The sequence below is a fragment of the Myotis nattereri genome (genome assembly GCF_964212035.1).
Source record: "Myotis nattereri genome assembly, chromosome: 4".
Classification (NCBI taxonomy): domain Eukaryota; kingdom Metazoa; phylum Chordata; class Mammalia; order Chiroptera; family Vespertilionidae; genus Myotis; species Myotis nattereri.
In genome coordinates, this window is record NC_138079.1 from 6,231,448 (window position 1) to 6,256,416 (window position 24,969).

Sequence of the window (24,969 nt, forward strand, 5' to 3'; positions counted from 1 at the left end):
ATATAAAGATATATTCACAGAAAGTTTCCTATTAGAAAACATGAATATTTTTCTGGGAGGAAAAATAAATCCTCTAACACCGCGGTCGCCAACCTTTCGGACCTCACGGACCATCAGTGGCCCTCGGACCACTGGCTGGCGACCGCTGCTCTGAAAGGTCAGAGCACAGAGACAATAAAAGTCACACGGCACCGGCACACCCGCTAGCCTGCGCTGCTTCTCTTCTCGCACCTGCCTGTCCAGCTCCCGTGGGCACAACGTGCTCGAGCAGGCGGGGCTGCCGCAGGACCCTTCCCACACAAAAGGAGGGACTTTCAAACACTCTCTGCTGCTACTGAACCTGCTGGGCAGGCACCTGAACTGCCAACCTGCTCTCTCTCAACATGGTCCTTGGGGCAGAACTCAGACCGCGAGTTCCATGAAGGAGAAGTCAGAGTTCCTGCTGGGCCGGGGCAGAGCGCCAGGTCTGTGTCTCTGCCTATTGAACAGGCACAGCAAGCGGCCTCCGGGGTCAACCAGCACACCCTGCACAATTCGGTGTCAGCCGATGTTTGGAGGAGAGGGGTGACTTCACGTAAGCAAGGGTGTGCTCAGCTGTATACTCTTCCAGGTGTGAAAAGGATAAATTACATTTCAGATACCAGAATTATAAAGGAAAAAAAATCTGCCCGGACGGTGTGGCTCAGTGGTTGAGTGTAGACCTATGAACCAGGAGGTCATGGTTCAATTCCTGGTCAGGGCACATGCCTGGGTTGTGGGCTCAATCCTCAGTGGGGGGCGTGCAGGAGGCAGCCCATCAATGATTCTCTCTCATCATTGATATTTCTCTCTCTCTTTCTCCCTTCCTCTCTAAAATCAATAAAAATGTATTTAAAGGGAAAAGTCTGCTTAAATGAGTGCAGAGGTTTAAACGATAAGCAAGAATCTCTCAACAATTAGGGGCAAGTTTCAAAAATGAAATGTGCAATTTCCTTCCCTTGAAACTAAAAAAAAAAAAGTTAGCTAACCCCCAAACCCTGAACTATTTAAGTCTGGAGATTACTAAAAGAACTAAATTCTTCCAGTGAACTCCAGCACTCAACCTACTCATTTGATTTTACACTTTCAGGTGACAAATTATTTCCTGTCTCAATAACGGTTTTAATGGCTTTTCTAATGCACAGTCTCCTCTGCATTCCCAGCGTCCTGTGAGGAGGGAGGGTAGTGCTCATTCCCATGAACAGGCCAAGCAGTGAGGTCGCTGGGGCTGGAACCCAGCCCCTCAGTTGCATGAAAATATTGAGACTTTTTTCCAAAGGAAGGGACCACCTGCATTGAGAGCGCTCAGCTGTACCTGCGATAGCAATACGTCCCACTCCTTCCTCTGGCCGACCGAGCCTCCGAGAGCGAGTCGGCCTCGCTGTGGCCCGGGGGCGTGCCCAGGTCTGTGAGTGTGCTCCTGCTCAGGCTCGTCCCCAGGGAGCACCCCTCGAACCCGGGATCTTCAGCGGGCTTGTCCTCCTCCACGGGCTCCCAGACGTGCCTCTCGAAGGGACCTATGTTTCTCTGCACGCGTTTGAGGGCCTTCACCCTCACTTTGTGGATGGAACGCATGACGACAGACATGGCTTCCTCGGTGTGGGGGCCTGGGAGGAAAGAAGGCAAGGCTTCCGTTCATTAAAAGGTCTCAGCTCGCCCTAACTGGTTTGGCTCAGTGGATAGAGCATCAGCCTGCGGACTGAAAGGTCCCAGGTTCGATTCCGGTCAAGGGCATGTACCTGGGTTGCAGGCACATCCCCAGTGGGGGGTGTGCAGGAGGCAGCTGATTGATGTTTCTAACTCTCTATCCCTCTCCCTTCCTCTCTGTAAAAAATCAATGAAATATATTTTTTAAAAAAAGGTTTCAGCTCCAGAAGGGGCCTGACTCCGGTCCCTCCTGAGGACACAAAGCCCTCCGACAAGTAAGGCCCATTCCCCTCCAGATCGGGCCTCCATCAGGACTCGTTAGGCCACAGTCCACATGCCCCGCGGAAGCCGGAGAAGGCCCCTAAGAGTAAAAGGGACAGGACCCTGGCCCGGCCGGCGTGGCTCAGTGGTTGAGCATCAACCCAGGAAGCAGGAGGTCATGGTTCGATTCCTGGTCAGGGCACATGCCTGGGTTGCCAACTGGATCCCCAGTGTGGGGCGTGCAGGAGGCAGCCAATCAATGACTCTCTTTCATCATTGATGTTTCTATCTGTCTCTCTCTCCCTCTCTCCCTCTCTCTAAAATCAATAAAAACATATATTTTTTTTAAAGTGTACCCTGGAAAACAAAAATTATAAAGTAACTTAACCACCTTAGACATCAGAACAATAACTATAAAAAAGAAACACTAACACTTTTTCTATCCCCACGGAGCGGTAAATAGCGAAAATGAGTATAATTTTAGCCAAAGAAACAAGGACACCTTCTGACTTCAACTAACGGGAAACAATGGAAAGGGAAGCTTTTTGAGGCTGCCTATAAGAAAGTTTAAACATTAATACCTAACAAGACATTTTAGGTTTTAGAGAATGCCGAAAACATCTTTAAAAAAATAGAAATCAGGCCCTAGCTGCTTTAACTCAGTGGATAGAGTGTCGGCCTGCGGACTGAAGGGTCCCAGGTTTGATTCTGGCCAAGGGCACATGCCCGGGTTGCGGGCTCCACCCCAGGAACATGTGTGCAGGAGGCAGCCGATCCATGATTCCCTCTCATCATTGATGTTTCTCTCTCTCTCTCCCTCTTCCTTCCTCTTTGAATAAAAATATATTTCAAAAAAATAGAAATCGTAAGTGCAATATAAGGATATGAATGCAGTCATGTGCAACCACAGGACATAACTAGACCTAAATACTAGATTAGCTCTAAACATGTGGGTAATTTGAATTCTTTTAACATTTCCACATCATGGTCAAGGCACTTAATGCCAATGAACTCTACACTTAAAATGGCAAATTTCATATTATGTATGTTTACCACAATAAAAAAATAATTTCCACAAGATCATCTTGAATGTGTAGGATAAGACTGGAAGCATAAATAACCATAAAGGGAAAGAATACTAGTTTTCAATAAAATATCCACATTATGAAAAGCAGTATGTGCTCATTTTATAGAATTTATCTTACTTAATCCTCTTTCAATACACATTCTTAGGCCCAGATTAAGATAGTCATTTCACAAATACGGAAATGAGGCTCGGACAGACTGAACCCCTTGCCCGGTCACAGGTTAGTTACTAAGTGACAGAGCCACGTGGGAGCCGGCTCCTGTCCGCTCCCCGCGGCTCCTGTCCCCTCCCCGCGGCTCCTGTCCGCTCCCCACGGCTCCTGTCCCCTCCCCGCGGCTCCTGTCCGCTCCCCGCGGATCTGGTGCTGCTGCGCAGGGGAAGGGCCCCCCCTGCTCACCCCGTCTCCGAGGAGAGGAGAGGAGAACTGGAGGACCAGTGCTTTCCAGACAGACGGGGTCCCCAGCAGCCTGCCCAGCAGACACGGAGAAACGACAGACAGTACCTTTCACGACGCAGTGGCCGAGTCTTTGCCGGAGGGAGTGATACTTTTCTCTTAAAGGAACCCTGATGTCCTCAGGATTGGGAAATGCTTTCACAAACATGTCTGCTACCTTCAGAAAAATTAAAACGTGAGCTTTATGAGCAACATCATCCTTAATTAAAAGAAAAAATCCCTTAGAGTTTCTGATCCTGACTTAGTTACGGTTCACCTACATTCACGTTACCTTCCTGATCGGTGGCAGCTCTCCAATAAGGCTCAAAATGAGGTCCTGAATCAGTTCTTCGATGTTAGAAAACCGAGAGAAGGGCAGCATTCTGCAAGCCCACTCCACCGCACAGAGACAGTGCTCAACCGCACAAGAGTCAAACTCCACTGCCAGGTCCTAAACGGACATTGAAATAAATCAATCCTTTTCCCTCTAGATGGGCAGGCCAGAATACATTCAAAAGAAAATGTGCTCCGAACAGTAAAACCTATCAAGCATCAGTTTTGCAAGTAATGCCTGTTCGTTTTTCTTACTCTTTTGCCAGGTAAGTACCTTCTTTCCCTCCACGTTTTCTCTCGCTTTCTGATACTGCCTGCAACTGGAGGATAACTTATCGCGGACATGCAGCATCCAGCACAACGCACACAGCTCTCGGAAGCACCCTAAGTCAGGAACACAAACAGGAGAGGTCGTATGAGGACGGACACTGATTAACAACGTCAACTCTCTCTGCTTGTTTTTTTTTCCCCCCACAAAATACATGTATTTTCTTTTTTTTTTTAAATATATACTTTATTGATTTCTTACAGAGAGGAAGGGAGAGGGATAGAGAGTTAGAAACATCCATGAGAGAGAAACATCGATCAGCCACCTCCTGCACACTCCCTACTGAGTATGTGTCTGCAACCAAGGTACATGCCCTTGACCGGAATCGAACCTGGGACCCTTGAGTCCGCAGGCTGACACTCTATCCATTGAGCCAAACCAGTTAGGGCTAAACATATTTTCTTGATTATAAAAGAAACATATACTCATAATCAACACCTTACATAGAGTCACAGAAAACCTTCCAGAATTTTTATGTATATTATTAGTCTGGAATAGTTCATGCAGGTCGGTTGCATGAAAACATTAAAAACACTGTTAAAGATTAGAGGTTAATAGGGGCGATGAGGACACATTTGTAATACCTTAACTAATAAAAAAAATAAAAATAAAAACACTGTTAAGGGATAAATAACTTACTCTATTACTGGTAGTTACTTGCTTTAAGCTCAATAGTATATAGTAGATACTATTTAAGCCAATGCATTCATCTGTACTTAATGCTATATAGTTAATTTGTTTGGAAAATCACTTACAGATAGTCATTTAAGTTTAAAATTTTTCTATACTAAAACATAACTTCCAATATCAATTAATATTCTTTATTAAAACCAGTACAGCCCTGGCTGGTTTGGGTCAGTGGATGGAATGTCAGCCTGCGGACTGATGAGTCGCAGGTTCGATTCTGGTCAAGGGCACATGTCTGGGTTGCAGACTCAATCTCCTGTGGGGGGGTGCAGGAGGCAGCCAATCGATGATTCTCATCATTGATGTTTCTCTCTCTCTCTCTCTTTCTCTCTCTCTCTCTCTCCACCCCCCCCCTCTGAAATCAATAGAAGCATATTTAAAACAAAAACAAAAGCAATACAAGTATGTAAAGACATATAAAATCCCATTATGCAGTTTTCTTTTCTCTTCACCTATTGTACCTTGGATTGCTTTCCAGGGTGCTAACACACACAGTCTTTTCATTGCCAGGAGAGTATTCTGTTGTATGGAAACTTCCCCAAATCAAGTGTAAAGTAGATCATTTATTAATAGCCTAAGCAAGCAGCTCCTTTGGGACAAACCTATTGCTTTAATGGAAGCCTCATCCAGCTTGTTGTCCCCCGTTGCTCCAGGTCGGAAGAAGGCTACGCCGCCCACACAGTAGTGAAGCAATGATGGAGGGAAGGGACTCAGGGGCGGGAGGGAGCCTTTCATTCGAATCTGAAGTGAAGAAGGACAGGATATGTTAACTGTCGGCTGCATAAATCAACGTCTAAGGAAACTATAAAGCAACAGGCAGCAGGTAAAGAAAAACCATAGAGAATGGAAAACACAGCAAGCTTCCTATACTACGTCCTGAAATTAGCCATACTTTCAGAAACTTAGCTCACATATTTTCTTCAAAAAGTTCACTAGGCTCAATCTCAAAAGAGAACAAAAGGTTTAATCAAATCATCCTTTTGTCAGTCAGTTATGTCCGTACAAAAAGAATTTAATGCTTTTGTCCTTTCTCCAAAGGCATGATAAAGAAATTAAAGTATCTAACTTTCACCTAAAATAAAGCTATGTGTATGCCCAGTTGGCATGGCTCAGTGGTTGAGCCTCAACCTGTGAACCAGGAGGTCACGGTTCAATTCCAATTAGGGCGCATGCCCAGGTTGTGTGCTCAGCCCCCAGTGGGGGATGTGCAAGAGGCAGCCAATCGATGATTCCCTCTCATCATTGATTTTTCTCTCTTTCTCCCTCTCCCACCCTCTCTGATATCAATAAAAATATATTAAAAAAATAAAACTATGTGTAGTACCTAAAAATAAATACAAAATATGGTAGAGCTACATACATAACTTTTGAGAAACTAATCCATAAATGACAGAATTAGAAAGTCACCATTTGCAACCCCTAATAAAATAAGACCTCTAGCAAGGATCATCAATAAATGCTAAATTTAGTGAAAAGTTGATGATTGATGGATAACGTGACAGTGAGTGGGTCATGACACAAACTCACTGGCCCGCCTCACAATCACTGAAAGCAGATAAGGTGACAAGACTAAGGAGCACTAATTGGTGGTTACAAAATAGTCATGGGGATGTAAAGTCCAGCATAGGAAAATCTATACATATAAAAGCCTAAGTGACCGGCTGACCGGCCAGTAGCTATGACGCACAATGACCACCAGGGGGCAGACGCTCAACACACAGGCATGGAAACATGGAACAGCCTGATGAATCTCAGAGGGAAGAGGGGAAGGGGAAGGGTGTGAAGAGATTAACCAAAGATCTTATATGCATACTACAGGCCTGCAGGGATCAGGCCGAAACCGGCAGTCCGACATCCCCGAGGGGTCTTGGATTGCGAGAGGGTGCAGGCCAGGCCGAGGGACCCCACTGGTGTACAAACCCGTGCACTGGGCCTCTAGTATGTAATAACAGTGTATGGTGCCAAGTGGGCTCTGGAAATAGCAGAACATTTTGTCAAGTATATGATTATCTAACAGCTATGCTGTACATCTGAAACTAATACAAAATAATGTTGAATGTAAACTGTAATTAAAAAACATTTTATTGAAAAAATGAAATACCGAAAACACACACACACACACACACATGCAATTCTCACACACATACACACGGAAAAAAAACAGACTGTGGAGAAAGATTAAACACTACCCAAGAAATGCTGCTAACCGTTAAAATCTGGAGATAAGTTCAGTATGAACTGTACTATTCTTTTTACTTTTATAAGTTTTCATAACAAAGTTTTATAAAACAACTGTCCCACATTTTCCTAATTTATTTTTATGTTATCAGAAAAATAACTATTCTGTATCGTTTTTTAATGAACATTTTTTAACAGCTTTACATCTACAGAAAAACTGAAGTGACAGCAGAGGGTTTCCATGCAGGTTCCCTATTATCAACAGCTTACATCATTACAGTGCACTTGTTATCATTAATGAGCCAATACTTTGATACATTAACTAAAGACCGAACTTTATTCAGATTTCCATAGTTTTTAGTAAACATACAAAAAACATCCACACCTTTGGGATGATGAAATAGAGGATGAGTACAAACCTTTCTCTCTAAAAAGTGACTAATTTTCAAGAACAACTTGATAAACCACGTCTCGGAGCCTACAGGGTCTGTCCTCACAAAGGAGGAGGTGCGGATGCTTGTTTTTAATGTGATCAAGGGCCAGATGAAAAGTACTGGGGGCTAATAAATTGATGTTCACATCCACAGAGAGAGGCTGCAGCCTACGAAGGACCTGCAGCAGGACAGGGGCCTCCGGGCCGACATCCCCTCCAGCTCAGGTCAGGCAAGAAGGCAGCTACCGCCAGCTGCAGCCAGGGCGGGAGACCACAGCCCAGGGAGCTGCCCGTCCCAGCCACCGGCAGGGGCACGGGCTGGTGGGACCATTGAGAGGAGGCACAGAGCCAGGAGCAACCTCACTTTCTGTGATTCCACCCCACAGAGCATCTGCAATACCTCGGGGAGACGTCAGAGAGAACCATGAACTGATTTTAAACCCCCAATGACTGGGGTGGGGGGCAGGGAATGTAACTGAAATTAACTGACTATATTATACTTTCTTTTATATATATATTTTTTAATTGATTCCTTACAGAGAGGAAGGGAGAGGGAGAGGGATACAGAGTTAGAAACATCGATGAGAGAGAAACATCAATTCAGCTGCCTCCCGCACGCCCCCTACTGGGGATGTGCCCGCAACCCAGGTACATGCCCTTGACCAGAATCGAACCCGGGACCCCTCAGTCCGCAGGCCGATGCTCTATCCACTGAGCCAAAATGGTCAGGGCAACTTTCTTTTTTTTTAATATATTTTTATTGATTTCAGAGAGGAAGGGATAGGGAGAAAGAGAGCGAAACATCAGTGATGAGAATCACTGATCAGCTGCCTCCTGCACACCCCAGACTGGGGATCGAACCTGCAACCTGGGCATGTGCCCTGACCGGGAACCGATCCCCAACCTCCTGGTTCATAGGTTAATGCTCAACCACTGAGCCACACTGGCCGGGCCAGGGACCCAGCGCAGAGTCCGCATCGTTCAGCAGAAAGAACGTGGTCTGCGGGGGTTTACTGTGGTAAGTCTGACTAGGGACTGACAGGCAGGACTCCATGGACACAGGTCCCCGTCACCAATCCTAAGAAAGGCTGGCCTGTTTCCGCGGCCCACAGCACGTGCAGGAGACCTGCCTACCTTCTGCATGACCTTCCTGGCCCACCTCAGCTGCAGGATGTACCACTGCGCGGCCGGGAAGGAGCAGCGCGCCGCCCGGAGGAGCAGGAGCAGGCGCTGCAGGATCCCGGACACCTTCTGGCGGTTCTCCTTCTCGGCTCGTAACAGAAGGTCGTCACCGTCCTCCTGAGGAAATGCAGCAGTCACATTCTGTAGCCAGCAGCAGGAAAGCTTTTAATGTTAGCATGCAAGTAGAGCAGACAGTGCTTCGGGACCTAGAACGTTCCTGGAGGTTTATAGAGAAAATGCTGAGTCCTGGCCTGAGTTTCAACCAGAGCGATGGCTAGCGTCCGGGAAACACTTCTCTCCCCCCGAACAACGGAAAGGGCTAAATCAGTGGTTCTCAACCTTCTGGCCCTTTAAATACAGCTCCTCATGTTGTGACCCAACCATAACATTATTTTCGTTGCTACTTCATCACTGTCATGTTGCTACTGTTATGAATCGTAATGTAAATATCTGATAGGCAGGATGGTCTTAGGGGACCCCTGTGAAAGGGTCGTTCGACCGCCAAAGGGGTCGCGACCCACAAGTTGAGAACCGCTGGGCTAAATGGACCCTAATCCCAGATGATCCCCGACAACAGGCGAAGGCCACCACTCCAACCCCATCGGCAGAACCGTGCCGAGAGCTCCTCTCCCGGGGAAGTCCTTCTCCTACCTCGTGTCACCTCCTCTTGGAGCCCTCCCACTGAGCTGCTGTGGCACTCTGCTCAGACCTCCGCTGTATCTCTACTAATTTATTCTGTCCTGATTTATCATGTTTCCCACTGGACTGAGATCTAGCCAGGAGCCAACCAAGGTTTGTTGAAAAACACTTTTCCAGTCTGTAGCTAGTGATTAATTCCCCAGAAAATGAGATAATGTGTTGCAAACATCTGCTTCCCCAATACCCTAACCATTGCTGCTTATTTGACTGCACTCGGTTTTAACTGGGCATCTCCCCCGGCCCTGCATTTGTTGATGCTTACTATGTCCTAGGGCGTATGGTTAAAAAAAATAATAAAAATTTACATTAGCCGGAACCGGTTTGGCTCAGTGGATAGAGCGTCAGCCTGCGGACTGGGGGGGTCCCAGGTTCGATTCCGGTCAAGGGCATGTACCTGGTTTGCGGGCACATCCCCAGTAGGAGGTGTGCAGGAGGCAGCTGATCGATGTTTCTCTCTCATCGATGTTTCTAACTCTCTATCTCTCTCCCTTCCTCTCTGTAAAAAATCAATAAAATATGTTTTTTTAAAAAATTTACATTAAAAAAAATATATTTTTACTGATTTTTAGAGAGAGACAGGGAGGAGAGATAGAAACATTGATAAGGGAGAAACATCGATCAACTGCCTCCCTCACGCCCCTTACCAAGGATTGAGCCCACAACTCCAGGCATGTGCCCTGACTGGGAATCGAACCCGTGACCTCTTGTTGCAGGGGCCAAGCTCAACCACTGAGCCACACCAGCCACTCAAAAGCTTTGACATTTAACCCCCACAATAACGCCACTGGAAGTCTTATCATCACCGGCATTTTACACATGAGGAGCCTTAAGCAGCTACGTACACTGCATAAAGTTACACAATTAGTAAACAGCAAAGCTGGGATCCAGAAGTCTGCCTTCAGAGCTCGCATTTTTATTCTCAAGTTAATTGTTTTTAAAATTGGACAGAATCAACTTTAAGTTAAAAGGTCGGCTTACTTCGCTGAGAAGAGCCGGCTGAGGACAGTAGAGCGGAGGAGCGGGGAGGTACAGGCCGCCGGGCACCAGGCCCCAGAGCCTCCGGCTGAAGTCCTTGGCGGAGCCGATCAGAAGCCGCCAGGTCTCCGAGAGCACGTCCGCCTCGGCCATGGCCGCGGCCTTCAGCACGCCCCGCACGGAGCCCAGCAGCAGGGGCACGTCCTCCTCTTCGATGGGATCTGCACACGCGTCAGGCGACACAATCAGAGTCTGTACTACACTGCGCATCCTGCTTTGCAGGGTCACAGCTCACATCGGAAAAAAGCTGGTCATTGAAAACAAGCATATTGGTTGACGTGCAGAACATCCCACCTTCCAGACAGAAACGTAATGACTATTCTGTTACTTCCGGTTACAGGCAATCATAGCACAGGCACTTTTTCCAAAATTAGACATTGCAGTAATAACTATGTATAATGAAAATAGTTTTGAAGTATAATTCTGAGTCAAAAAAAAAGAAAAATTATCAGAGCAAAAAATATCAAGAAAGACAGCCAAATAAAATACATTATGTGAAGGCAATGGGAGAGTAATAGTGATTTTTAAATTTTTTTCTTAGTAATCCATCATGGTACTACTATAATGGTTAACAAAAATGACTTCAACAATGCTCAGCATGCTTTAAGGCTTAGCATATAGCATGAAAGCAACGCTTGTGCCGGGCTGGTGTGACCCAGTGGCTGAGTGTCATCCCAGCACCAAGAGGTTCCAGGTTCAATTCCTAGTCAGGGCACATGCTACAATCTGCAGGGGGAGCCAATGAGTGCTTCTCTCCCTCTCCCTCTCTCCCTCTCCTTTCTTTTCTCAAAAATCAATAAAAACATATTTCTAAAAATTTTATTTAAAAAAAAAACACCACTTGCCTGGCCAGTGTGGCTCAGTGGCTGAGTGTCCACCTATGAACCAGGAGGTCACGGTTCAATTCCTGGTCAGGGCACATGCCCAGGTTGTGGGCTTGATCCCCAGTGTGGGGCCTGCAGGAGGCAGCTGATCAATGATTCTCTCTTTTTTTTTTTTTTTAATATATTTTATTGATTTTTTACAGAGAGGAAGGGAGAGAGATAGAGAGTTAGAAACATCGATGAGCGAGAAACATCGATCAGCTGCCTCCTGCACACCTCCCACTGGGGATATGCCTGCAACCCAGGTACATGCCCTTGACCGGAATCGAACCTGGGACCCCTCAGTCCGCAGGCCGACGCTCTATCCACTGAGCCAAACCGGTTTCGGCAATGATTCTCTCTTATCATTGATGTTTCTATCTCTCTCTCCCTCTTCTTCCTTTCTGAAATCAATAAAAAAATATATATTTTAAAATAAATAGTACACTTTTATTTTCAATAAGCTTACTTCAAAGTGTTAATACGTATACTTGTGGGTATTTACCAGCTTCTTAAAATGCCACAAGGCTTATTAATCAACCAGCTCTATCTATCAGGCCTGTGTAGGTAACGCACCTGTAAACTGTTTGTATTTTGGGCCCATTTCTCTTTTTGCTCCCGAAGAGGCCGGCTGACCTAACAGACACTGGAGTTTCTCCTGGAAAATCCGTGCTGGAGTCATGTTGAACGGCAGATTCTGGCCCTTTTTCTTGAGCCTGAAATCACATCGAATTCGGAGAAATGACTCCAAATTTTCAAAAAAGCAAGTATTCACACATCGGGAACTACACGTGAAGTTTGAGAAACGGTGACACTTCCTTTCGTTATTCATCCTACATTTAAGGAAGAGCTACGATCAGGAAACGCTGCGTTAAGGAGGGGACCAAGGCTCTCCACGATGATGGCGCTAACACATCTCGCCCGACTGCCCTCCGCTGCCTGCAGACGTGCTCTATCCAGACTGGACCAGACCTGCCTTGGCCAAATGCCGCTGCTTGTGTTTGGAATGTTCTCTCTCCCTGTAGCTACTCAATTGTCAAGATCCCGTCTTCCCTTCCATGCCCATTCCCAGTGGCATCTCACACACGGGCACTTCCGTCCTCCCGCCGTGGGGTCACTGTTCTCCCCCAGCCCCCAGCCTGTTCTCACCAGGCATGTAAACTAGAGCGAGGTGCCGTTTCCGACCAAACTATAAAGCCTTAAGCGTAGAAACGAGGCACCATTTAGGTTTATATCCACGAATACACCTGGTATAGAGTATGTACAGAGAGGTTCCTTAACAAGAAAATACATGCTTAGTTACTGACTTGAAAAATATAAAAGACACCGTAGTACCATAACATACAGAGAAGCTAAAATACAGAGATTGGTTTGACTAGCTTAAACTCAAATCCGGGACAGACTCTCTCATCGACTATAAGCTCTTTGAGGGCACTGCTAACAAATTAATACTCCAAATAGGCATTTTAATACAAATAAGCCAGCCACTGAGCTGCCCAGCACAGCACCCCCTAGCTGCCTGCAGCGATTTAAATTTAAATGAGATTGGAAATTTGTTTCCTTGGTCTTACTGGCCACAGCGCACGTGCTCAGCGGCTGGACACACAGACATCCATCCCCTCGCGGAGGCAAGTCCTCCGGGACAAGGCCGAGCGGAGACGCCGCAGAAGGGGTCTGAGGGATGAAGGGCACTTTAGCGACACTTCCTCCCTCTCTCGGGTCTGCGTGAGCGTGCGCACCTGGTGGGGCGGCGGCCCCGGCAGCTCTGCTGGGAGGCCACGCCGATGGACACCGCCGTCTTCCAGTCCCCGAGCTCCCGTGCCAGCCACACGGCTTCCGGGACCAGGCCGCCGATCAGCAGCAGCTCCAGGGCGTAGTCCACGGTCCACACGCGGGCGAGGCTCTGCTCCCGGACGGCGCTGGCCACGGCGGCGTGCTGCAGGGGGACGCACCGCGGGGCCGGCTCTGCGCGGGGAGAGAACACGCAGTCACACACGCGGCCACTCCGCTCCTCACCTGGGTACGGCAGCTCCTACACACACCCAGCAAGGAAGAAGCTAACACGGGCTAACACACTGCTTCACACCAGGAGAGCGACACACTGCAGAATGCGCCCCGTTCGTGGGTCGGGAAGCGGGTGCCAGCGTCTTAGAAGGAAACAGAACGGGCAGCCACAGAGGCCGCAGAGGCAGAGCGGGCGGAGCCCAGGTCAAGGTGGACGCAGGTCAGTAAAGGGTCTGTGTCGCGTCCGACAAGCAGAGGGGCGCTCGCACGTGTCAGTGCGGGGTCACAGTGCACATCGATTCCTGTCTATCTCTTACAGGAGCTCCGGAGGGCACACATGGAAGTTTACCTGACCTCGTATTCCTCATGTCATGCAAAAAAAAACACACAGCAAAAAACCACAGCTTATTTGAGGTAACACTGGAGCACACTCAGTGTTCAATACATCCGTGTTTTTAAGGAAGTTGGAAAGCGTCCTTTTCAGTTTGTAAATTACAAACCTGGCCTGGGATCAAATGCAAAGGGTGACGCCCGCCTCACCAGCTGCCTGTACCTTCCCTCACCGAAGCAAACGAATCAGCAACGTGAGAATACGATGGGAGGACTATTGTTTTTGTAAAAATACATACTGCAAAGATTTTCACTTACTCCCTCAAAATAAAACTGGCAAGTGTGAGCAGCTGATCGATGTTTCGCTCTCACATCACTGTTTCTCTCTCTCCCTTCTCCCTTCCTCTGTCTCTGAAAGCAATAAAAAAATATTTTTTAAAGTTAACTATCCGAGTAAAATTACGTTCTAAATTAGCACACACAAAATCTGTTTAGTTTTTATAGAAATGAAGATGGCAGCACTTTGACTTTAAAAATGAAAACTTTATAAATACCAGCTTATCCAAAATCTGTGGTTAAAAAAAATCCATATTTAAAAAAAACAAAAAAAACCCCGAGCAACCACCTTTCTCAGACTTTACTCATCCACACATGGTCGCTGAGTGTCTCATGTGTGCCAGGCACTAAGCTGACGGCATTCCTTCCACAGAGTGGCGATCACTGCGTAATACTGTTTTAAATATTACGAGCAACAACAGGGTGAGAACACTGTTTACCTGTTTTAATGTGAAGGGGAGGCAGGACGTTCACGTGGTGAGGGGGCAGAATGCAGAGCCGCTGGTTGGTGAAATAGGCGGCCATGAACCGGGCCATGGACTGGACGACCCTCACTGCGGCCTCGGGGTGGGCAGGCCCGGGCGGTCCCCACGCGGGAGCTAAGGGACACAGCAAACGAGCAGAGGACATTCTGGTCAGACCATCACGAAGTGGTAACATCGAAGTTCCCAGCATTATCCAGGAGGGAACTCATACGTAGTTCTGTTTAGATGAGCACCCAGGGCCGCACAAGTAAATTTATGATAGGCACCTAGACTTCCTTTTTTATGATAGGCATCTAGAGCCCATACACTTAGGAACTTGTGTGACTTTAAGTTAATAGTTTTATCTAAAAACGTGGAGGATCCAAGCAAAGCAATCTAGCCACAATGCACTTGCCAGTCCAGAATTAACCCTAACCAGGCAGAACCACCAACGTTTATCATAAGCAATTTCCTTGCTAAACCTGTAAGTGCACGTTAATACGAAGAAAGATACCGATCTCTGAAAAACGTACCCGAACTATCTTCATTTTCCCTTACAGGTAGGTGGAACCATCTCAGCAGTTCTCTCACTAGCTGATCGCACAATCCTTGGGCATCGTTTAAATTATAGCTATACAGGTGGCAGTACAAAAGGGACAGGTAATAGCGCATCTGAAGAAAGCAGGTCCTTCTTCCTCCTTAAAGCAGAGAGAATTAAGCTTCCGTTAAAAACGTTAGCAAGGCCAGGTTCTTGGCCTGGGTGCTGGGCAGACACTCTGGGGGTGTTCCGTTTATGAAACCCATGAAGCTGTATACTCTCATTATGTGAACCTTTCTGTATTTGTTTTATCCTACATAATAAAAGGCTAATATGCAACCAGGCTCATGGCTGGCGAGCCCAGTAGCGGTGGTGGGAGCCTCCCCCGCCTCCGCAGCATTCGGACATCTCCTGAGGGCTCTCAGACTGCAAGAGGGCGCAGGCTGGGCTGAGGGACCCCCGCCTCCCCAAGTGCACGAATTTCATGCACCGGGCCTCTAGTGCTTCAATAAAAGATGCTTTAAATTCTTTAAGAAAACAGGTGAGCAATGCATTGTTCTTTTTCACTTTAAGTTCTGAAGAGTTTTATTTTCTTTCATCAGGCCCAGGATGACTACGATTTTATCCAAAGAGAGCTGTAATCCTCGTTCCCTCAGCACTAAGGTTCACTAACATCCGTCTCAAGCACACATGGTCTGAAACGAAGGGAAGCGTGTGAGCCCCTCCCCCCGCTGCCATGACCAAGAAGCCAAACACACATCAAACAGATGGTCAAAGAGCCTCCCCAAAGAAGAAGCCGGTAGGATGGGAGTCCCTGCCCACCTCTGAGGGTGCTTAGGACTGAGAATGCCGGCTGCCTGTCCCTTGTCCGTTCTGTCTGTCTGCAAGATAAAATCTTATTCCCATGGCCACTGCATGCGCTACATTCCTTTCCCATCTGTTCTCCATCTACCTCTCACCACCCTACCCCCAATTCACACACACACCTCGTATGATCTGGTCCTGCTAAAACACCTGCAGTTCACCAACGGCCACAGTTCCGCGTGTCCTATTGCTTCTGGAATGCTGTATCCTCTGTTAAACCATTCCCTGTCCTTTAACTGGCCAACTTCTACTCCATTTTAAATGCCAGCCCCCCCAGGGGCTCCCCAGGCTGGGGTGTACTCCAGCCCGGACTGTGGGGCGCGCTCTCCTGCGCTTCCCGGCACCCACCACAGGAGGTGAGAAGAGCACTAGCTGCTCACATCCTCTCTCCTGCAGACGGTGGGAAACTGGAGGGGAAGGTTGTTGACTTCAGTGATTCCCGGGGCCTAACTCAGTACCAGGCACACAGCAGGTTAGGTAGACGACTGAAGGAAACGGAAAAGCCACAGGAGGGCCGAAACCGGTTTGGCTCAGTGGATAGAGCGTCGGCCTGCGGACTGAGGGGTCCCAGGTTCAATTCCGGTCAAGGGCATGTACCTGGGTTGTGGGCACATTCCCAGTGGGAGATGTGCAGGAGGAAGCTGATCGATGTTTCTCTCTCATCGATGTTTCTAGCTCTCTGTCTCTCTCCCTTCCTCTCTGAAAAAAATCAATAAAATATATTAAAAAAAAAAAAAAAGCCACAGGAGGCAGGAAATGTATTCAATTGGCCAAGCCGACCGCGTAGCAGCTGCGTCAGGGCTGGTTCCAAGGTCGCCTGGTGGGAACCTCTGTCTCGTCAGCCACATCCTCAGCCCTAGAGCACATGAGCTACCACCAGCCTCCAGGATCCACCCCCGTACATTCTCATCAGAAACTCCCTGGAGCCCACACTCAGCCCAGCAGTAAGCCTAACTCACAGGAACTTGTTAAGGGCAGACAGCATGAGCCCCACTCTGTAAGAGGTGGTACGGTATTTGACCCAGTTTCTCATTTAGATACTTTCAGTCCCTCTAAATGACAAAATGACACATGATTTTACTTAGGGCCTAAACCTCATTTTCCCCATCAACAGGCAATCACGGGTTCCATCACTAACCCAAAATAGGACGGAAGAAGCCTTATCTATAGACAACAAAAAATTCTTGGTTCTACAAATTCCAAGACTAAGACTAGCTTTAAATAAAACTAATTTTAAGTCAGTATTTCTGACAGTCCAGGTTCCTACAATACGTGTTACTCTATTTGAGCATGAAGAAGTTCTGAGCACTCGCACGTGAAATTATTTTCACGCTGTGGAGTCTGCTAACATCCGTTCCTACCGATCTCATGGCGAATATTATTTTTAATAACCCCCTACCGTTCCCTTGGGTTTCTTGCAGAGCTTTCCTCCACAGCTCAACAGCCTTTTCATAGGATCCTAACAGGAAGCACTCTTCACCTGCAAAGTTTTTAACCAATGATTAGTTATGGTTAATTATATCACTTCATAAAAATGTACTTCGTTTTAAAACCCGGTGTTTTAGCTCATCCAGAAATTTTGAAAAACAAATAATTGTGACCAGTTAACACAATCAAAGCCCCATTAGCTGTTTTGCTTACTTATGGGGTGAGGAACGGTGTATGAGACACTGACCGCTGATAGGTTTGAGCTCTGAGGTTTGGCCCAGGCAGGCTCCGGCCGCCTGTAGGTTCGCCTGGATGTGACATAACAGGGACCGGACAGCAGCTGCTTCCTGGGCCGCCTTTGCAGGTAACGGTCTGTCACCTTCAGGAACTCTTCGACTTAACTGGCTCTGATACCATAAAGTCTTTTGATACAGGACTCTCCACAGAAACACCAATCTGCACACAAAATTAGACGACCATCAAACCAAATTTCAGACGAGGGGTAAGAATCAGTATAGCCTCCTGATTGGCCTGCATTCTTCACTGATATAATAACACACACACACACAAACTGATTGAATTTAAATACAGCACAAAGGCCACGGACCAAAACCATGCATAATATAGTTTTTAAATCTTCACAAATGCTTTATGTACCTGTGGTCACTTTTCTCTGGTGCTTACCTAAACCAACATCTCTCAACAGTACCCGGTTGCCCAAGACTAATAAAATGTGTGTGTGGAATAGCATCGGGCGTAAGTGCTAAAATACTTTCCGATAAAATCAAATCTATAAGGCTGAGTGCTGATGGAGACAAGGGTTCTTTTAGGGGTGATAAAAATATCCTGGAATTAGTGTTACTAGTTCTATGACCTTGTGACTATTCTAAAAACTAATCACTAAACTTTAAAATGGTGAGATTTATAGTATGGGAACCACAGCTCCATTTTTTAAAAAGGAAAACAATCCATACTGCGAATGGTATCCTAACTTTACAGGAATCATACCTGCGTCCTGGCTGCTGAACAAGGTTGACTACCGGAGGACGAGTCTTGAAAGACGCGTTCCAAGGCCAGCCATCCCGGGAAGCACTATCTTGAAATGTTTGAAAAACGGGAACCACCAGGGAGTCCTGACGGGCTGTTCTACTCCCATCAGCTGTCGCCGAGACTTCCGGCTGGAGACGGTCTCTGCCGTTTAAGTGGTCAGCCACCATCCTGAGTAAGTGAAAGCAGGCGGCCAGCCTCTGGGAGAAGGCCAGGCCCCGCGGCGGCCGGGCCAGCAGGAGCTGCAGCGCGCCGGCGGCCAGCGCCACCAGGGCCCTCGCGGCCGACCTGCCCCGCGGGTCCCAGCGCTGGGCCGACAAGCACTGACGGAAGAGTTGGAAGATGCACAGCACCCACGCGTCACGCCTGGGTCTCTTGCTTAAGGAAAGATCGAGTGTTGGGAACGGACATTTGATAAACTGAAGAACGTAGAAAAAATAAGTAATGCAAACTACGGTGTAGTTTAGCAGCACGCTTCTTTCCGTCACGTTTTTTGAAACTCCGATCGTCCAGGCGGCGAGGAGGCTCTTCTGGACCGAGTGCAGCTCTGCGACGGTTCCGTCGGTCTCCTCCGCAGGGTCCTTCGCATGTATTGTGTCGAACATAGACGCAAACTCCAATCTCCCCTCCTTGGCACCACTCCACGATGGGTCATTTTCCTTGTTCCAAAAAGAGAGCAAGTTGTTTGGGAAGTATGTGCTTTCGTCAGTTTCCTCTGCTTCAAAATCCTAAAACACGAGTGAAAAAAATGATACTTACTACCACTCAATACTTTATAAGCAGAATCACATGGTGTTCTCAAATTTCTCTCCCCTTTAACAAGGGAAAAACCAAATACTATTCTTGGACTAAGGCAGCGGTTCTCAACCTGTGGGTCGCGACCCCTTTGGCGGTCGAACGACCCTTTCACAGGGGTCGCCTAAGACCGTCCTGCATAGCAGATATTTACACGACGATTCGTAACAGTAGCAACATGACAGTTATGAAGTAGCAACGAAAACAATTTTATGGTTGGCTCACAACAGGAGGAACTGTATTTAAAGGGCCAGAAGGTTGAGAACCACGGGACTAAGGTCAACACGTAACTGTTCAAGGGGAATAAAACATGGCCACCAGGTACCTGCCAATCTGTCTTTTCATGCGACTTCATCGTTTCTTCTTCCTGTAAGAACCCGGGGGCGGGAGACGCCGCCGGCCGCTCGCTTCCTTGGCGTTTTAACAGGCTCGACCTCAGGGACCCCAGGGATCGCAAGTTCAGCCCTTTGCCTCGTGGCTACAGGAGAAAAGATTTCCAAGAGCAAAACTTTACCCCAATCCCGCTACAAAGCAGCTAGAAATGCTACAGACAACGCATACAGGCCGCGGACATTCACATCAGTGCAGTTTTAAGTGTGAACGAAGAAGTCAGCCCTGACGGCCGACGGCAGAGCACGCTACCTCAGACAGCGCCACGCTGCGGTACGCCTGCTCAAGCCGCTGCGCCGCGTCCAGCAGAAGGGCCCGCAGCAGCCCCGAGGGAGACAGGCTATCGAGGAAGCGGAGGGTCGTGACCATGTAGCCGTCAGAAGCGACGAGGTAGGGCAACCGGGAGTGGGTTTTCACGGAAAACCTCTGTCGCATCGGGTCGCTGGCCGACGCCGAGGAGTCTACGGAATGAGTTGAATCTGGAAAGGTGCAGTGTGGTGGTCTAGCAAGCAAACATCACCATTCAAAAATGAGTAAGAGAAAAAGCCTCAACAATCGTATTATTCCAAAGAAAAAGCAGAACAGGGATTAAAAGTTACAGAATGATGAAAACGCAAGCAAATGAAACACAAAAATTGTTCATGTGTAATATCTGTAAGGAAAACATAAGCGATTACTATAACATAGCTTATGTTTTTAATCTTCCCTTAATTGTAGCATTTGTTTCTAAAAACAAAATACAAGCTATTTTAGAAAAGAATTAATACAGTTCATTTTTGTCATTAAAGAGAGTTAAATATTTAGCTTTGCTTCTTACCATGTCTATAATAATATATAAAAGCGTAATATGCTAATTAGACTGGATGTCCTTCGGGACGAAGCCAGGGCCATGAGGGAAGCCGGTCCCGGCAGCCAGTGGAAGGAAGGCTTATTCTTGCACAAATTTCATGCATCGGGCCTCTAATACTTAAATATACTTATAAGAATATAATTATGAGTGTCTCACATCGATGTCTCTCTCTCTCTCTCTTTGTTTCTCTCTCCCTCTCTCCCTCCTTCCCTCCCTTCCACTCTCTCTTAAAAGCAATGGACAAACTATCCTTGGGTGAGGATTAACAAATAATAAATAAATAAATAAATAAAGCATCGGCTTTTGCTAAATATAATCAAGAACACACACCTCCTCTGTAAAGCAAGGGGAGTGAATTAATTTCAAAGGCCTTTTCCAATGTTTTATCTTCCTCATCTCCTCAACCAATTATTTCACAGCAAATGAAATAGAGGCTCAAAGAATAACTTATCCAAAGTCATACAACAAGTAAGTAGAAGAACCACCTCACAATTTTAAAAACTTTAAATGTGGATAACTTCTAAAGTCCTCTATCCATTTCCAACAACTTCTTCCAATTGGAAAAAATCTATGTGTCGAGTTATATTAAGTTATAAATTTATCTCGACAAGGGGAGGGGTTGATGGGGGACAGTGGAGGTAAGCAAGGGGAGGGAGGGGGACTCCTGAAATAATGTCAACATTAAAAAAATCAATAAAAATAAATAAAATGTAAACAAATAATAAAATAAAGGACATACTTTTATTAACTTTTGTCAAAGAATATAAAAATTGTAGTGCTACTGAATATTTAAATAACTTATACTTACATAGTCACAATGTCAAATTTTCACCAGGATTAAGCCACAAAAAGAAATAGAAAAAAAACTATAAATAAGAAACATATCGAGACGACACACTCAAAGAAAAAATAAGACAATTTGAAAGAAAATCATAAAAACAAAACAGTACAGGAATAATAAAAGAGAAAACTTCTGTAAACCAACTGAAACGACTGAAACGCCTCACCTGTACGTAATGAGCGGGTGGAGGGGAATAAACTCGGCTGGCCCGAATTCCACCGAGCAGCCGCGCGTGATCACTGTCAGCAATTCACCCTGGCAAGTCAGTAACACCAGGGAGCCGCGTTTCAACATACAGGCCAGGAAAAGACTGTCATGGGTCCAGCTGATGTCGCCTACCCAGTACGACCTAGAAAGAGCGAGACAGTATGTTTAGAAAGGATTCTACACAGTGTGTCTGACAATTTCTAACGGCCAAGCAGAGGTGCAACTCTTCAAAAAACAAGGGCAAAAGAATGGAGAGCAGCCCTCACTGAAGCTTCCCAGGTTCGATTCCTGTCAAAGGCACATGCCTGGGCTGTGGGCTCGATTCCCAGGAGGGGCTGTGCACGAGGCAGCCGGTCAATGATTCTCTCATCATTGACGTTTTTCTATCTCTCTCCCCCTCTCCCTTCCTCTCTGAAGCCAATAAAAATATTTCTTTTAAAAAAAGAATGGAGAGCAGACAACTGCCACAACTGCCACATACATTTTGTGTATGTCACTTCCCAGAGAAAGAGTTCACGCATACACATCTACTCCATACGACATACTAATTAGAAATTTCGATTCACAAGTAAATCATAAAATAAAAATACTCCCCGAGAGTTAAACTTTTCAGCCACTCACATGTTAATCAGAACAACTGTTAACCCTATTGGTGTCCACAACCAAGATCTACTGATAGACGGAAAGGTCAACGCCCGCTGAGTTCCAGGCGGCCGCAGAATCCCTGTTCGCAAAGCCATCATGTCTCCTCCGTAACTGTCTGGTAACAGTGATGTCTCATGGAGACAAAAGTAGCTGTTGCTCATGTAAATGAGGGACACCTTCAGTCAAACACTGCTGAACCGAGACCCGTAACACTTTCAGAACGGAACTTTTAACCCGACCAGACCGCTGTATCGATTTTCTGGTACTTGGCCTAGACCTATTTTCTAAAATGTCTCCAAGTTCCATCTTATTCTAACCACTTGTTTGCATGCAACTAACATTTTTCTGTATCATGTTGGTTTTTTCTCTTTAATGCTCAGGAGCCCAGGTACAGGGGAAAGTTAGGTTCAGGGCCTCAGGCCTGGTAGGGTTAAGGGGGGAAGAAAATGAAGAGACAAGGCTGGATGGGTCTAAAAACTTTGAAAATTCAGAGAGCAGCACAGAAAAGTGTTCAGAAAGGGAAGTCCGGGGGTCCAAGAGGAAACCTCCCTATTATATGTCCCACGTGGTAGCTCCCGTGCCATCCCAAATCGCCACGTATGTGGCTACTGACCCGTGTGCAGAGAATGCCAACTTTTTTCCAGTTCAGCCTCCCCAGTTAAGCCCAATATATTTCTACCAGCCATGATCCCACTCTTCCTTGGACAACGGACAACAAAGCAAGAAATAAAAGAGAGGAAATGCTCACTATCTTCCCCCCAAGCAGCCCCTTCCTTAGGCACTTAGGGCTTTCCTCACAGAAGGCAATTTTTAGAACCTATCACACAGATGCTGAAAGCTGCATTATCCATTAAATACCTATTTAGACACCTATTGAACCATCAGAGCCTTAAACGTATCACACTGTTGGAAAAGAAAACAAAAGCACCATTTAGAAATACAAAAGAGTTCTTACCTGACAAGGGTAGCAGGAACCATGGGGCTCTTATTGCTACAGCCTTTAAGGCTTCCGCAGAGAGTAACAAAATTCAGTGTGCTTACAAATAATACCTGAGTTGCCTAGAGAGAGTTAAAGAAGACAAAACCATTAAAATTATTTTACTTTGATCATTACTTATAATTCTGAAGACCTAGAGATCTATTATTATATCAGTACACTATCTAGGGGTCTTTCCCAACGGGCAAGCAGTGCTCACCACCCATATATTTCTTTTCTTTGATTCTACATTTGAAGCACACCAGTTACAGCACTGCCCTTCTTTCTTCCTTTTCCCTCAACCTATTTTTGCTTTAGAAGGCTAAGTATTGAAAACTATAGCAGGTCATTTATTTAATTTCTTTAGTGATTTGAGAGAGAGAGGAAGGGAGAGAAACATCGATGTGAGTGAGGAACCTTGATTGGTTGCCTCCTGTACCCACCCCGATCAGGGATCAAACCAGACACCTGGGCATGCGCCCTGACCGGGAATTGAACTGGCAACCTTTCGGAGCAGGGGACAACACTCAGCCAGCTGAGCCACACCAGCCAGGGCCTGGTAGCCAATTTAAATAACTTCACCAATCCACAATGTTGAGTTGGATTAGAAAACACCAATTTAAAGAATTACCTCCAGGGGGGAAAAACATTTTAAAACGGGACTCAATTCTCTGTCTTACAGGTTACTTCCAAGACAGATTACATTTCTGACCTTCGGGTCTTTCTGATTCAGAGTTACTGCCAGGGTAAGGCCGTCTCTTGAAAAGGCAGAAATTAGAGCTCCTCTTGACTTGACCGATTCACACGTGGGAATCAGACTACCCAGAAGGCAATCTTGCTGGGCCCAGTGAACACGGTATGGCAAGGATCTAAGAAAGTAAGGAAATAATTGAACACAGGAAGTATGGTAACTTCTAAATTAATATGTAGTTCATTACAAAAAAACTAAAGGGTCAAACTAAGTTCCTACATGTGCACATATATTAGGGGCCTCTTAGCAGCCGTCCAAGTCACAGAAGAGCAGTCACCAGTTAAACAAGCCCAATCACAGAGTTTTGTTAGTAAGAGCATGTTTGGTAGCCAACCCCAAATACATCTGCTTCCACTAATGGTTTAGACACCCCCATTTCTATATTATTGCTAACATTTTTAAAGGGACTCAATAGAGAAGAGTGGGTTTTCTGGATAGTGTTCTATACTCGATATGAGGACTGTTACACGCATGTATATTCATTAGATTTGTTTGTTTTACTTTATATAAGTTATACCTTAGTAAGTTATTGTTAGCATAAAAAATAAAGATAATGAACAGAAAGAAAAATACACCCCCCCAAATCACAATGTTTTATTTAGCCATTATATGTTTTTATAATGCATTCTTTTTGATGGGCTTTTTAGAATAATTCTGTTTAAATAAAAAAATTCTCCAGCATGTAAAAAGTACAGTAAATTCAAGTGCCTTTTTAAAATTGACTGTAAAAATTTCTTTCCAAAGTAGTTCTTTATTGTCTTAAAACAAGTAAAGCCATAGTCTGCCTTATCTTTTACGTGTTTTCACTTCTAAGAAGGGAAACAAAACAAAAGCAAAATAACTGATTAAATGTGTTTAAATGAAAACTAAAGCAATACTATGGGAAGAAAGGATCTGTAAAGTCTCAGAAGTGGTAGTTTATTTACTAATCTGACTGTGTATTTCTAAGCCAGTGATGGCGAACCTATGACACGCGTGTCAGAGGTGACACGTGAACTCATTTTTTTGGTTGATTTTTCTTTGTTAAATGGTATTTAAATATATAAAATAAAAAATATACATCTTGCCGAAACCGGTTTGGCTCAGTGGATAGAGCGTCGGCCTGCGGACTGAAAGGTCCCAGGTTCGATTCCGGTCGAGGGCATGTACCTGGGTTGTGGGCACATCCCCAGTGGGGGATGTGTAGGAGGCGGCTGGTCGATGTTTCTCTCTCATCGATGTTTCTGACTCTCTGTCTCTCTCCCTTCCTCTCTGTAAAAAATCAATAAAATATATTTAAAAAAAATATATATACATCTTTGTTTTACTATGGTTGCAAA

At 46.0% G+C, this 24,969-nt stretch overlaps 1 protein-coding gene across 1 annotated transcript in view; it reads right to left on the reverse strand.

The window, feature by feature from the left end:
• Positions 1–24,969, reverse strand: part of CPLANE1 (ciliogenesis and planar polarity effector complex subunit 1) — a 72,383-nt gene that overhangs the window by 41,593 nt on the left and 5,821 nt on the right. Inside the window, exons 7-25 of the mRNA XM_081089956.1 lie at positions 23,612–23,768; positions 22,879–22,982; positions 21,238–21,420; positions 19,633–19,882; positions 19,316–19,468; positions 18,157–18,923; positions 17,396–17,604; positions 17,120–17,200; positions 14,852–15,016; positions 14,295–14,453; positions 12,924–13,149; positions 11,761–11,900; positions 10,265–10,482; positions 8,540–8,704; positions 5,397–5,535; positions 4,054–4,163; positions 3,739–3,897; positions 3,516–3,624; positions 1,334–1,625 (exon numbers count right to left, since the gene is read on the reverse strand). Of these exons, the coding sequence (XP_080946082.1) occupies positions 1,334–1,625; positions 3,516–3,624; positions 3,739–3,897; positions 4,054–4,163; positions 5,397–5,535; positions 8,540–8,704; positions 10,265–10,482; positions 11,761–11,900; positions 12,924–13,149; positions 14,295–14,453; positions 14,852–15,016; positions 17,120–17,200; positions 17,396–17,604; positions 18,157–18,923; positions 19,316–19,468; positions 19,633–19,882; positions 21,238–21,420; positions 22,879–22,982; positions 23,612–23,768 (3,786 nt within the window). The remainder of the gene's footprint in view (positions 1–1,333; positions 1,626–3,515; positions 3,625–3,738; positions 3,898–4,053; positions 4,164–5,396; positions 5,536–8,539; positions 8,705–10,264; positions 10,483–11,760; positions 11,901–12,923; positions 13,150–14,294; positions 14,454–14,851; positions 15,017–17,119; positions 17,201–17,395; positions 17,605–18,156; positions 18,924–19,315; positions 19,469–19,632; positions 19,883–21,237; positions 21,421–22,878; positions 22,983–23,611; positions 23,769–24,969) is intronic.